Source organism: Brachyhypopomus gauderio, chromosome 7 (assembly GCF_052324685.1).
Source record: "Brachyhypopomus gauderio isolate BG-103 chromosome 7, BGAUD_0.2, whole genome shotgun sequence".
NCBI lineage: Eukaryota > Metazoa > Chordata > Actinopteri > Gymnotiformes > Hypopomidae > Brachyhypopomus > Brachyhypopomus gauderio.
The window spans coordinates 22,990,621-23,006,044 of NC_135217.1; the positions used below are offsets into that span (position 1 = coordinate 22,990,621).

Below are 15,424 nucleotides of genomic sequence, written 5' to 3' on the forward strand. Positions count from 1 at the left end.
CTTTCCCACCCTACATGCACAACAGGACCGTGAAGGGTGATGCGCGGGAGGAGTCCGTTTGTCCTGCCATCCTGCTTCTGCTCACAATGACTAAATCAGGACAGTTAAAGGACAATCCTAAAAGTCTGCATTAAACTAATCATGAAAGCAGGACTGACTGAAGTATCTTGAAGTGTGTGACCCTGAAATCTCACACACATTCACATGGTCACAATGTTGAGCCTGTATATATTAAGCAATTTAAAAAATGTACTGAAATTAAACTGTCCAAAATGGAAATGAAAGAATTGATAAATGGCCATGGACTTCATGAAACAGGATTTATGCAAATGGCTTAAGAGACAGTTACACAATCTCAATACTACAGCAGTATTGAACACGGAGAGCTGGTCACCTCGGAGAATCTGACATAAAAAAAAAAATCTTAGTAAACAATCTTGCAGCTTTTGAGCTAACAAAATCCACAGTATATTTCAAGTTTAATTTGGATTAATTTAGGCTACGTTTTTCTTTTTTAAACTCAATTTCACAATGAGAATTATGGCACCTTCAGAACTCATGGATTCTACCCCCAAATCAATAAAACGTATGAAATGTATTACAGATAATGCAGTTTTTTTTTTTTTTTTTTTTTACTGTTTTAGGGTCATATCCTTCTGGTTAACAATATAATTTGGGATTATCTAAACATCAGTTTGCACTCAGCATAATCAGATAAAATTTATAACGCGCATACATACACACACACACACACAGACACACACACACACATTCATAAACACGCGCGCCAAGCCTTCAGCTCGTTAAATGTTCAGAGAGTCTGACTGCTAGAGGAAGCTTTGTAGAGGCGGAGTCTATCAGCCAGGAGGAGGCAGTGACACTGCACTCAGATATTTAGTGTGTTTCTATTTGTGAAGAGTTCTGTGATTGGAGTGCACACCATATGCACACCACCTTCTCCCCTCAATTCCTGAGGAGTGGAGCGCAAAAGTGTGTGAAGCACTGCACAGAAAGGAAGATGGTTAGAATTTAAACTGAACATAAAGTGCAGATGATAACCACATGGAATTGTCCTTTAAAAGTCCCAAAAGTCTTCTTGAAGTCCAAAGCCCCCCCCAATCCACCCCTACCACAAAAATAAAAAAAAAGTTTGTCTTTGTCCAACAGTCTCAGTGCGGGACACAAGGACTCCAACTCCCAGAATCCTAAAAAGGTGCAAATGCTTGAAAAAGTGAGTCGGAGCCCAGCCAGTCAGTTTTCAGTCACTGGAGGAATGCATGAGATTAAAAGCAAAATACTTTGCCCAAGTGGCATAGTGAATCATGAACCCCAAACATCAGTCCTGTCGCATGACAAGAGCAGTCTTTACACTAGCCTGGACTAATACATTGGTAAAAGTGCGTCGTTTCAGCAGATGTCTGTTCAGTCTTCAGGGCAGACTGGCCATGTCTCTGTTGGTTTGTGGGTTTTTTTTTGTTTGTTTGTTTGTTTTTGGAGCGCCTGGAGATGCGCACACACAGTCACACGGTCAGTCCAGTGTTTTAAACAGGTGAAGAGAGATCTGCGTGCAAGCCACCCCTCCAGAGTCAGTATTGCAGTAAGGTCATACAAGCAGTGTATTATCAGTTTCCATCAGCTCACAGCCAGATGTTCCTGGTTTACTTTGCACAGGGCTCTTGACTCTTGCTTATACTGGACACATCTGGGTGTGGATGGGGAATATCCCAGATCCTTGCAGGGTTTGGTACTGGAGATTAATGCGAGACACTACGAGCTATTGGTATAATTATGGTGTAGTGGGGGTGGTGTTTTGAAACATCCCAGAGTCGGTTGGGAAGGTTTAGGTGGTCAGGATGAGCACGGCACTGTCGGGGTCTGGCCGTTTTCTTCTCGAGACGTTCTTCAGATGCGGACCAATGACAGCAGAGATGAGGGAGGCGGGAAAGAGGGATCTGGGGTTGCCCAGCAACACAGGCTCTTGCAACACCACACTCTAATAATCATGATCATTAAATCACTCTCTCCAATGGGGCTAAGGGGCACCTCTGCCTCTTGTGCGGGGCATGTGGAGAGGGGTGTTGGTGGTGGGTGGGGTTAGAGCTGGAAGCCCTCCATGGGAGTCTCGCACTGCTGAAAGAGAAACTGTTGCTGCTGTAGGTCCACGGCGGGAGCCAGTGCCGGGTCCTCGTCCTCCGTGCTGAAGTAGCGCTCGATCAGGTCAAAGGCCTTCTGATAGATCTCCTGATTCTCGTGTCCCTGCAGGAACTCCAGCTTGTCCAGACCTGTGGGAGAACGTCAGCGCGTTACAAACCGAATCACGCTAGAGTATGTCGGTGTGACCCACTGCTAAACCAACCCATAACCCTCCCTCAAGTGAACATGCAAGTTGAACGCAGTTGTGGTGTACATACCATATGCTTCTTCAATGAGGGCACAGTAGGGGTTAATTCCTCCACCTCTCTTGGCATCAAGCTCTCCCAGTCTGAGGATGTTCTCCAGACCATTCAGAGCCACCTGCACTATCTTGGAGTCCATCAAGGTCAGAAGGTCACAAAGAGGCTTGATGCATCCCAGCTCCACTAAATGCCTACTCATGGCACAGAAATAAACCAACATCAAAACACCTGTAGAATTAGAGCAAACTCCCAACAAGCTCAACTAATCTTTAAATCGGGCACTTCAGGTCAGTGAACGTGAGCTCCTCCCTCTAAACAGACTGTAGCCGTTTCAGTTTTGACTATTTTTAATCTGTGCGTTCATCATTTAAATCCATACCTGCAGAGTGCAAGACACTTCTGAAGGACTGAAACATGTACGCTAATTATCTACAATCCTTTTGAGTCTTCTTTAACTTTCTATCTAGCTACATCTTTCACAAAAACCTTGTACATCTTTCACAAAAAAAGCTGTACTGTGGAGAATGAGGTGATGAAACACTAGCCATATCTATACTCTCTTCCACTTAGCCAACAGGGATGAACAGACATCTTAAGAGTTTCAAATAGGAAATACGGATATTCAGAAATTGCCCTGGCTAACCTGATCTGCTCAGCGGAGCCTCCTGAGGTGGCGTTGGTCACCGCCCATGCTGCCTCTTTCCTCGTACGAAACTCTGCCACCTGAAGGATGTGGATGAGAGGAGGCAGCAAACCTGCATCTATCACCATCTAGAGAGAGAGAGACAGTTTACATTACAGTATTGGCATTTAGCAGGAGTGCACTGTACAAAAGATGGGCGTTGACACCAGACAGACAGACAGACAGACAGACAGACACTGAGAGGCAGACAGTGGCACCTGTATCTGCGCCCGGTTGCCAGCTGTAATATTGGAGATGGTCCAGCAAGCTTCTTTCTTAATGGACTCCTTGGGACTGCTGAGCAGGTGAAGCAGGCTCTGCAGGGCGGAGCAGTTCAGGATCACCTGCTCAGACACAAGGAGGTGTGACTTTAGGAGCACATAAGTCACGGTCCTACTGTCTTATAGGCCACACACTGAGAACTCCCCGTTGGGACTATGAAAACATTGCTGTAAAGCCAGACAGCACCCAATAAAGTGTTATTCTGCTTTTATTACCTGCGTCTGAAGGTCGTCTCCTGTTACAATGTTTCCTACAGCTCTAAGGGCTGGAGAGACTACCTTATAATCCGAGTGTCTGGAAGAAAAAAGGAACTCTTTCACTGCTTCTGACGACATTCACATTTTCGAAACGGTCTCCGTCACATGCTTGAATGAAACGCTCTGTCAGGAAGCTGTTCAACTCATGTAGTTAACAGTCTGCAGTAGTCTCCTGTGCTTGTTCAGAGGACTAAATCCAACCCACTTGTACACATTTTCATCCCTTAAACAGTTACCAGACTCTAGGGTGCCCTGTTGGCCGAGGGAGAGGGCTGTCTTACAGGAGGAGCTCCACCAGTCTGCGGCACACTCCTGAGTCAATCACAGCCTGGATCTTGTCGTTGGGGCCATCAGACAGGTAGGACAGCGCCCAGCAGGCATCCGCCAGAATGTCCGTATCGTTTACGAAGAGCAGCCAGGAGAGAACGCTCAGGCATGGAGACACCTACACACACACACACACACACGTGCCTTAAATCTTAGAGCCAAACCAGGAGAAACAGAGCAAGTATTTGAATGATAAAACATACAGGAGCACGTCTAGCCTAATGTTAGAAACCATCACCAGGACCACCCAGTGCAGGAGAAGCTGTCTCTCCATGGGTCGCTCTCACTGGATTAAACAACGAAGCCCCACGTGTTAAACTGGTTTAGTGGATCGTACCTTAGAGAAGTCTGGAGGCGGGTTCTTCCCTCTGCACAGGTTAGACAGAGCCCACACTGCATTCCTCATCATGGTCAAGCGGTTCTGTTTGGCCAACAGCCTAGAAACAGGAGTAAGAATGTTCAAGACCCAGTCACTCAGTAGCAAAAATATACAAGAATACAATCTGTAGCTCACTGCATAAGGGCTGGAAGGATGTTGCAATCCACCACGTAGTCTCGACACTCCGCGCTGTCCCCTGCGATGTTGCCTAGCGCCCACACCGCCTGTCGAGAAACACACAACATGGCAGTGATCCATCAACACGTACATCACAACAGATGCTGCATCTCTGGCCTACAGTGTTATTTGAGTCAGTCAACAAAACCTGATGCAAAACTGACGAACCAAATATGATGAAATACTACAAACGTAAAAACAACATTAGAAAAAGTCTCGGTTGAAAATGTGTAGTGTGTATTGTCAGGTACAAGCACTTGTTTAATAAGCTACATTCAAATGGTGTGAACATGTAGGTTACCTGCTCTTGGACATCCTCAAAGTCTGAGCCAAGCATCTCTATGAATATGGGCACGGCGCCAGCCTGAATGACCACGCGCGTCTGGTGGGAGGTGCCAGAGGCGATGTTGGTCAACACCCACGCAGCCTCAAACTGCAGGAGACAGCACCCATCAACACACTGCACTAATGACTAATGACATAATGCACTCCTACACCATGAGCTCGTCTCGAAACCGCACCATCCTACGCCACAGACTCTGGGGTAACAGCATGTGTGTTTACCTGTAGGGTACAGTTCTCCATCCTCTTCAGGAACTCCACAAAGCGCTCCACCACACCGGGCGTGGCGATAACTTCATCAATGGGGGGATTGGGCTCTAACGTGGGTTAATATACAACTGATTAGCAAAATGTCTTAAAGTCCACAGCTCGTGATTGGGGTGTGTAACAACGAACCTTTTGACAAAAGTTTTCTGAAACGCTGTGTTCCCATCAGCTGCTGTTCTGGAGAGCTGGAGAAGATCATCTGAATCATGTCTTCAGAAATTACACCTCCCTAATAAACAAAAACAAAACAATTACACACGTAAGCAAACTGCACTGGATAGATATTAGAGACTGAAACAGACATAAACAGCTATAGCTATGGACAGGCAGAGCTGTAAACGATAGAAAGCTGAAACTATGCTAGATCTACAGTGTTTAACGGTCACCGTGACTTGGTCCATGTTGTTAGCCTGGGACTCCAGGTAGCCGGTGTCCGACATGCCATCTTCCTCAAGTGTGCAGTCTTCCTCAACGGTGGCCACGTTCCTCCGTTTGAACAGCTGGAGAACCGCAGACACAAAAGCACACACAAAGCTTCAGCCTCAGTTAACTGAGCCTGCGCCGATCAACAGGTTCTGCCTAGGTAAGAGTTACAAAGGTGTTCATTTCTTTACCAATACCATGAAAAACATATTCCAGGTTTTAAAGTGTAAGTTCAGTCCAACTGTCCAGGTGGTTTGAATTCCCACTAGTGCGGCATCCTTACGTGGTCAGGGGTATGGGCCTTCCAGATATTCAGTCACGCAATGGCACACTGACTCGCACAGAGATGTGAGCTAAGAACCCACATACTGAAGCAACCTCTGCACATCTGTTAGACCTCGGTTGTGTGGACAACTGTTGCCATGATACCGCAAAGTCATTCATTCCTTTACCTCTGCATTCACTGATCTAACTGCTATTTTGCTGCCCATGTGTGCAGAATTATAGAAGCAGGCAACGTTCACAGATCTTCTTACGTTTTGTATAGATCTTGGTTTTCTGTTTTGAAGACTCAAACTGAGGTGTTTAAATGAGTATGTGCAAAAGAATCCAGCAATTGTTACAGCAAAATAAAATATTGACGGAAGCATTCATCACAAAAGGAGATTTCCAGTTGAAGGCCAACAGTTCACCAGGTGTTGAGGATTAGGACAGGAGGGTTAGAAAGGGCCGTTTCTGTTTCACCAGCTACGGCTGCCTTTTCAATACATGTGTGGGTGCAGGGGTCATGGGACCTGAATGTGAACAACAACTCCTGAAGAATGAAAAATAAAAACGTTCTGTAAATTGATTACACTCCAAGTTCCTTTCTGGCAAAAGTTCTGTGGGCGGAAAAGTGAGGGGAGGAGCTGAGATGTGGTGGTAGATGTGTGTGATAAAACACCTGATCAAAACTGAAATGCTAACACAGGATTGAAATGCTGATACAGAATATAACCAAACTTCACTTAGGTGGCACAGGGGAGAAAGATGAACGTGTAAAAGCACCAAACAAGCAAGCATATGACAAAAGTGTTAATGACCACATCACGAGGGACCCGGACAGGCTGTTCCAACTACTGAAATGGTCCAGTTAGACAGAGCCAATCTCTCACCTGTTCATCTTTCTTCTGTTTGCGTAGCTGCAAGCCTTCTTCCTCCCTCCTCCTCCTCATCTCATCCGTGTTGAGAGACTTGTTTTTGTAGCTTCTGAGTCGCGCGTTGTCTTTTCCCTGACTCATGATGCAGCCTAGAACAGGAGGGATGTTTACTACTACTGTCCAAAACATAAACACGTTAGAGTGGCACATTGGCACGTTTTGAGGGTAATGCACACAAGAAGTAAATAAAGCAAACACCAAAATCATAAAATCATTGCAGTTTACATGGTAATAGTTCATCACACACAAATTTGTTAAGTGTAAAGAACTGAACATCTACACACTGATGTGAAATATCCTACTGACATGGATGGTCACCTAAATATTGAACCGGATTTATGCTCCAATGAGACATTTATATTGTTTATCACCCACATTTGTTAACTGGAATGTGTCCAATAAAGGGCCTTCTGCTTAAAAAAATGAAGATGATCTTTGTAGCTCATTTTTACATATTAACTTCACTTCTCAAACATTTGCATTTCACAACACAAAGTAAATCACTTACAAGGCATAACCGAGAATTCAGATTGTAGCAGTTCACCAGCTTGTCAGGGAGCAAACGTATTTCTGTATTTTCCAATTATTTTGGATATGGATCAGGTAGCCATGTCTTCATCAGAATTCATTTGGGTCAATGCATGTATGTGGCGTGTTTTAGTGTCCCTACAGGTAAACTGGACGTGCCTATGACCTTATATGGTCAGAAGAATACAACTCTGAAGGGGGGACGTTTGTTCTTACATGCGTTTGCACGCATGTAATTCGGATTTAACAGTCCATCACAGACTAAGAACAGTAATGTAGTGAATTGCACGTGTCCACCTTTCATGACAAACTGAGGATTAACCAAACGCATTAGTATGGATAATCCGGCTAATTTGGCATACCCCCTTAGTCGTTTTAATCCGCTCATGATCCAGGTAGCTACTCAAGATATATAGGAAGCTCGTAACTTCTGAAAAGCGTACTAAAAGTGTATGGAGAAAGCATAGACACCATAATCTATCCTTAAACCATCATTTCAAAGACTATGTACAAACCGATGGCTAGCTAGTTTCTCAAGAAACCTGGGGCGACCCACAGGACAGTGTTTTGACAGTCACTGCGCTAGGAATGGGGAGTGAGGCGGGAGTGGTTTTCCTCCGGTAACGTCGGCTAACGTATCGCGGTAGCTACGAGTCCTGACATAGATAATAAGTACTACCTAATTAACTTTAGTTGACTTTAATTAGTTAGCCAGCTAGCTTGTCAAGTGACTTTGCTTAGCCAGTTAGACGCCAACAACTGACGGTACATTGTCTTAGCTAGATATCTAGTAAGATAACTATATTTTAAAAAAGACTCGCTAAACGAATGTCAGTGGCTACAAAATATCCAACAACCCCTTAATTTGACCTGCAAGGAGATTTCTAATATAGTTCGGTTAACTAGACTCGTAAATGTCAATTGCTAGTAGAAATGTTGGCGAACTAAGGTTACAACTAAAACAGTCCGCGAGACCAAAGCGGCTAGCTGTCTGTCGCGAGCAGATACGTTAGTCAGCTGTCTGTCTGTCGCGAGCAGATACGTTAGTCAGCTGTGTCGCGAGCAGATACGTTAGTCAGCTGTCTGTCTGTCGCGAGCAGATACGTTAGTCAGCTGTCTGTCGCGAGCAGATACGTTAGTCAGCTGTCTGTCTGTCGCGAGCAGATATGTTAGTTAGCTGTCTGTCGCGAGCAGATACGTTAGCTGTCTGTCGCTAAGCTGCTGCGCGATTGGTCGATGGCGCTTGTGAGTCATCGCCATGACCGACTCGGTGTGGTATTTTAAGACAGTACAAACGTCGATGAACAAACAGCCAGCCAACTATACGAGCTAAGGCAAGACGACCCAGCTGGCTGGCTAACCATGTAACGGAGGTTAGCGCGCTGGTTAGCCTGCTAGCTCCTCACCACCACGTCGTCCTAGTGGGTCCCCCGGGCTTCTTCGAGAATAAGCCTCCCGGTCTACGCAGTTGTGGTAGCTTGCTTGCTAACCTAGCTAGCATAGATAAAGATAGCTGACAACGGCTCGCTTGGTGACTCCCGTTATGCCCCCCGATCGTTGTTACATGGATATTTTGTGGTACTTGGGTAAAAAATAAACAATAGATAGAAAGTATTAGAGATTCTCAGCACACTTGCCTGTAAAAACTGTTTCGATTATCCCCCTTGACGTTCAGGCCACTGATTTGGAGCGTACACCGGTACTATGCTAATGCGCATGTGTGATTGCAGTGGGTGACGTTCAGCGCAGGCGCGTTCTCTCTCTCTCTCTCTCTCTCTCTCTCTCTCTCTCTCTCTCTCTCTCTCGATAAGTTATTTTTCCGAGTTTCCTAATTTCATTGCTCCCACTGTAAACGACAAATCCTTCATTCTGATGGTCTCAAGGTGTTCAACAAACCGACCAGCATGCCTTATATACGGGTATATGACAATCTAAAACACATGACTTTCAGACACAGCCTGTCAAAATGGTAATGGCTAACCACTCGGACACAACAGTGATGGACAAACAGCAGAAGAGGGTCATAGTTGTAGATAAAGCAATCCCAAGTGATAGCAACATCAGGACCAAGGAACACAAATCCCTTGATAAATACCAAGAGCTAGATAATATGTGGAAGGTGAAGGCAACCAGTGGTTGCCATAGTAATCTGAGGACTATGGGCTTCTCCAAACTGGGAGAGATGCTCAAGCAGATCCCAGGATCAACGTCAGAGATCAGTGCAGTCCAGGGAACAGCTAAGCACAAATATTTAGCACACACAGTTGTCACACTCGGATAACTGTTAGGATGGGTTTGGATCAGGGCTAACTTGAACCCCAAATCACAATGGGTGGTAGAGGGTCATGTCTGCACTGTCCACGCGCAGACCACCAGCGAGGCTTCCTCGTGGTAGCTGGGTGTGGCAACATAGTAGTGCATAGTAGTGTGTAGGTGGCACCATCAGAGAAAGTGGATGCGGGCATGGTAAGCTCAACGATGCTGGACGCATATGTGAACTAAACGCTAGCTCACGACTCCTGTGGCCACCACATTTGTTTCGTTGGTAGTTTTTAGTCATTATGTCGGTAGTAATCATACGCTATATTATGTTAATATAGTGACTAGCTGCCTCTGAGCTGACCTCACATTCATGCGCATGCGCGCTGTAATGTAGATGAATTTGATGTGAGCACAAAGTTAGATTACAGCTCTCACCCCTCTGTCGATGGAAAAAAATGCAAAAATGTCACAAAAGGACAGAAAAAGAAGAAAAAATAACAAGGTAATGTGAAGTTGAACCCTCTCCAGATCCACTGTTTAAGTATTGTGGAATGGGAACAAAGTCAAGGTCACAGACCCTTCACAGTTTCCCCAAGTGCCAGTGTCAATGATGAAAAAACATTCATGTGCATGCATGCTGTAATGTAGATGAATTTGGTGTGAGCACAATGAGATTAAAGTTAGATTACAGCTCTCACCCCTCTGTTAATGGAAAAAAAATGCAAAAATGTCACAAAAGGAAGACAAAACAACAAAGTAATGTTGCATGACTGCTTATCATTAACATTCTCTGGATAGATGCGTTAAACAAGCCTCCAGTTCAGTCGAGGTATGCTCACTAATTTAGCTAAATAACTTGTTTTAATAATACATTAAGCAAAGAAAATGTAACCGTATCTAGAAAGAAAAAATAAAGATTTTTTTCTGGCTTGCTAGTTTAAAATAACGTTTTGCTAGATTTGTGTTCCAAAAATTGATACTGAGAAAGCATATTCTGTTCTATTATATTAAAACAAAGTCAAGGTCACAGACCATTCACAGTTTCCCCAAGTGCCAGTGTCAATGATGAAAAAATCTTACAGAGGGAGGTACTGTTTATCTAAGTTGTTTGATTTTAATTATAGTTGATTGTTTATTTTTTACCAAAACCAATTAAAGTGGTTAACCCATTTAAATGCGCTGTCTGCTGGTTTAATAACTTTTCAGTACTACACGTTCAGTATGCTAATTCATACTGTATTACTTTCATTATGAAAATGTAAATTAACACCAGAACACGTCAGTTTAAGATCTTTTCATATCAAAACATACCCAATCGTATGATGAAAGTAGCCTACGATGAAAGCAACAAAGCTGCAATAAGTGTCACTGATTATGGATGTGTTAGGTTTACAGAAGGAATAATTCAATTCCGAATCAAAGATGAGTCAGATTCTATTTAGTGCCCATTAAGTTCTGGCCCAGCCCTACTGAAACAGGGCGATGTCGTGGAAGTGGACGCGGGTGTCAAACTTGGATGAGAGCCATCTAGCGGTGGGCGATGAACATCCAAGTAAAATGAAAAATTCACCCAGAACGCTGTCGTAGTATATATTAATATGTAAATGAAATAGTTCAGTTTTAAATGAGCAGCAGATAATATGACTATATTTTATATCAATATCACATCTGTGACGTAAGTTCAGTACCAAAGCATGAAGTCCAATTACCTGCACTGACAGGTGATCAGCTTTATGTGACCTGCTAATATTTGCAGTACAATTTCAATTTTGTATTTTAACCTTCACTATTCATGTGGTTATCAAACGTGCGTGATTTTCTTTCAGTTGCTAAATCGATGGTTGTTTATTTGTTTGGGCAGACGGTTCGTGTTAGATACCTCTATAGAGGATGTAAAATAAAACTCATAAGGATATATTGGCTTAAATGTTCCTCATCGTCTTTCAAATGCGCCATTACAGTTTCAAAAGGTCAAAAACGGTTAGTTATTTATCCTAAATATTCAGTGATGGTCATGGACGTAATTTTGTAATAAAAAGTGGGGGGGACATGGATTCGTCGCTATTTAAATATTTGGTTTTTGAAAAAGTGTCCCCCCCCCCCCCCCAATTACGTCCGTGGTGATGGTTAAGGTTGGTTGCTTATCCACACCACACGTTCATGCACGTATTTAAATATGCGAATTATCCGTACTGTGATGTACAATAGTAATAAGGTAAAAGCTCACTAACGCCAGAGGGCAGCGTCAGAGCATCAGCAGTGGGTGAGAACAGCCCGTCTCCGCTTCACCTCGCGCCACTTTACCAAGTAAACGAGCAGAAATGACGCTCTTTCCACTTTTACGTCGTATTAGTCTTGCCGCTGCATTTAAACCGGTTTACTATGAGGGAATAGCAGTTGCCCGTGGGTTAAGGACATCTGCTGTCAAGTTCAGCGAAGATCCATCCAATCACGGTAAAACTCTTAATAATATACAATTTATAAAAATAAACATTTGCAAAGGTTATTTGTGATCCAGAATTGTTTTGTGCCTCTGTCTTTCGGTGCTATCTAGATTCCTTGGCACATACTGATTTAAAACATAGAATTGTAGATTTAAGATCTTGAAACTTTAAATCTGTTGCCACGACCTTGTAGAAGTCCTTATCTTGATAAGGGGTCAAAGACCATATTCACCATACCTTACTACCACGGTCTATTTCCGTATTGTGATATCCCTCTAATTTTTTTATTTGTCATTCACAATTTACAAAAGATTCACTTTTTATAGATTTCACTTACGAAGATTTCACTTATGTAGTACTGGGCGTCAATATTACTACAGAATAACACTTCATGCAATCATGACACTACAATCACTTCCTCAAGAAGACTGCATAAGTGTTATATTACAATATTACAACTAAATCATTATTGCTTTCATCGCATCAGATTCAGTCGTGACATATAAACAGCTGAAGACCATGCTGGCCAGTCACAGTGTCCAGTTGATTGACGTTCGAAATCCAGACGAATTCCAGGCAGGCCGCATTCCTAATTCCGTCAACATTCCATGTAAGAAACCACTCTCCTAAATATGAAACACCATATATCACAGTTATAGGAGCGCGGCTGTGTCTTCATGCACCATCAGAGATGCATACGTCTTCATGCAGCCATCTGTGTGCCTTAAACAGTGGGTCAGTTAGAGGAGTCTCTGAAGCTCTCCCCAGAGCTCTTTGAAGAAAGTTTTAAAGTAAAAGCCCCCAAAAAGGAAGATAACGACATTGTATTACACTGTCAAAGAGGTCGAAGGAGCCTCACTGCCCTCGGAATTGCCCAGCGTCTTGGATTCATCAGGTAAGCTGCTAACCTTTCATACATGTAAGGCAACCAGACCCTGAACTAAAGCACTCTCTCTCTTCTGTCTCCCAGAGCACGTCACTATGCAGGAGGATACTCCGAATGGGCTGAGAAAGAGAAGCAATAACTACTCATTTGAAGATCATGCCACTATATTTCCACATTTCCTATTTACCTTCATATGAGTTCATTCTGCATTTCATTGCCCTGTGCTTGTACTGAGCAATGCCAATAAAGTCTTATCTATTTGAGTCATATTCATATTAATTGTCTACTGTATCGAAATGTCTTAACATTTGTTGTTGTTATATTGTGGACAACATTAATTTCTCTAAAACCTACGAAATGGAACTGTGGGCATATGTGGTTGATATGCAAGGCAGCGCACGCTGGTTAGTTGTACAATGAAGTGCGCGTGCAGCATTGGACGTTATGGTCAGAAGGGGGCAGCAGAGTAACATTATACCTAACCGATGGACAGCACAACGCAGGTTTCACAGGGTCATGGCCACGGGTGCTGATAAACCAAATAAACTGATGGAGGAGTACATCCATACATCAGCACACACCTGTAAGACTGATGGAGGAGTAGACCCCTATGTCAGCACACACCTGTAGGACTAACGTCATCAGTTAAAGACCCAGCACATCATTTTCCCTCTTAATTCAAAATTTTATATGAGAAGAAAGTTTGTGATTATCTTCATACTTTTGCTATATTTCAACATTTTTGGGCGCTACAGAGTGTGTAAAATAACATATGCATGTTATAATATATGAATATACTGCCCCCTAACATCCTTTCAGGAATTACATTTCATTTGGCTTATCTTAGTTTTCATAGATAATGCTAATTTGCTAAGCGTATCATAAGCGACCTTGTACTGCATATTCATGAACTGTGAAATCAACTGACCCACCCACACTTACAAATGCTCAGATTTTGGATGTAAGCGGGAGAAAATCTTTCTTTATATCTTGATCCAGAAAACGAAATGCACCAAACACAAGAGCTTGTAGCAGGGATTTTTACTGCGAATTCATTGGGAAAATTGGCTCAATACAGCTGTGGATGTGAATGAGAATAAAAAGACTTCACAATTGTTATTGTTGTGGTTTGACACTTGTTATATTTTCGGTGTATCAAGATGAGTGATTAAAACATAATGTGCAGGCTTTTTGGAAAAATTCATTTGTGATTTACATGGGCACTCATGACCACATGGTATGCTACACTAAAATGGCTCTGATCTCATCCGTTATGGTTGCTTATCCTCTTCCTTGTCATCTCTATGCAGTATTGGACTCCAAAGATATACAACTTGTGGCCTCTTTACATGGCTTAGTCTGTGATTACTATCACAATGTTTTCACAAGATATGTAAAAATGAGATATATGTGTTTTTACCTGTGAGGGCTGGGCTTGGGTTTACATGTGAGGACTGGGTTTGGGTTTACCGCAGCCAGAGTTCTGACCAGAACTAGAAAATTTCAGCATATCAGACCAGTCCTATCAGCCCTGCATTGGCTCCCAGTTAAATTCCGTATTGATTTTAAAATTCTTTTATGAACTTATAAAGCACTGCACGGGCTTGCTCCTGAATACCTCCAGGAACTTATTTCCTATTATGAACCCCCACGTCCACTAAGATCACAGGGTGCTGGTCTTTTATTAGTTTCAAAAATTAATAAGGTAACAGTGGCGGGAAGAGCCTTTTCTTGTAAGGCCCCCCAGCTTTGGAACAACCTTCCAAAATGCGTCCGGGACTCTGACACAGTCACAATCTTTAAGACTAGGTTGAAAACCCACTTATTTAGTTTAGCGTTTGATAATTCATATCCCCCCTTAGATAAAGGTACAGATCCAGGGATTCATAGACGAAGGGTTTTATGGTAGACTGGGGCGCTGGTTCGGTCATCCTGTCATTGCTCGTGGTCACTCAAGTTTTTTGACAGTGCAGTGGACGGATGCCAATGTCTCAGAATGCCCCCAAGCCTATCTTACCTTCTGGTTCTGCCTTTTTAGCTAGGCTGTAATAATTTAACTTAATGCCGGAGTTAATGCTTAAACTTAATGCCACACTCCAGAATTGTTCATAATTTCATCTGTCGTGTATATGTCCGTATACAGAGTTAATTTTCCCAGTTTTATTTTCTCCACATGGCTGCCTGCCTACTCGAGGGACAATGAGATGAGGAGAGACAAGCGATCCGTCCTGGGCCGGCCACCTACTGCCTAACCGGATATGCCCACACCAAGATGGACATTATCCCTTGCATCTTTTTATTCTTTCTGTCTAAATTGGTGTCATTGGCATGGTGACTGGCATCAGCCAGAGGAAGATGCTCCCCCCCCCCCCCCCCCCCCCCCCCCCCCCCCCCCCCCCCCGAGTCTTGGTTCCTCTCAAGGTTTCTTCCTCATGCCCTTAGGGAGTTTTTCCTTAACTGTCGCCCTTGGCTTGCTCACTGGGGGCTTGGACTCTGCACTTGTAAAGCTGCTTTGTGACAACACCTGTTGTGAGGGCTGGGCTTGGGTTTACTTGTGAGGGCTGGGTTTGGGT

The 15,424-nt window shown here is 43.5% G+C and overlaps 2 protein-coding genes across 2 annotated transcripts; one reads left to right on the plus strand and one right to left on the minus strand.

Annotated features, from left to right (window-relative positions):
• Positions 1-613: 613 nt before the first annotated feature.
• Positions 614-7,379, minus strand: kpna1 (karyopherin alpha 1 (importin alpha 5)). Its single transcript, XM_077012668.1, has 14 exons — positions 7,240-7,379; positions 6,687-6,820; positions 5,496-5,609; positions 5,239-5,338; positions 5,065-5,159; positions 4,802-4,933; positions 4,459-4,547; positions 4,282-4,381; positions 3,899-4,062; positions 3,576-3,654; positions 3,297-3,422; positions 3,040-3,167; positions 2,412-2,587; positions 614-2,282 (listed from the first exon to the last, which is right to left on the minus strand). The coding sequence occupies exons 1-14, from the start codon at positions 7,244-7,246 to the stop codon at positions 2,095-2,097; spliced, it is 1,632 nt and encodes a 543-aa protein (XP_076868783.1). The 5' UTR covers positions 7,247-7,379; the 3' UTR covers positions 614-2,094.
• Positions 7,380-8,709: 1,330 nt separating this feature from the next.
• LOC143519341 (thiosulfate:glutathione sulfurtransferase) lies at positions 8,710-13,172 on the plus strand. The gene is made up of 4 exons (XM_077012669.1): positions 8,710-11,975; positions 12,453-12,575; positions 12,698-12,860; positions 12,936-13,172. The coding sequence occupies exons 1-4, from the start codon at positions 11,843-11,845 to the stop codon at positions 12,988-12,990; spliced, it is 474 nt and encodes a 157-aa protein (XP_076868784.1). The 5' UTR covers positions 8,710-11,842; the 3' UTR covers positions 12,991-13,172.
• Positions 13,173-15,424: the final 2,252 nt, after the last annotated feature.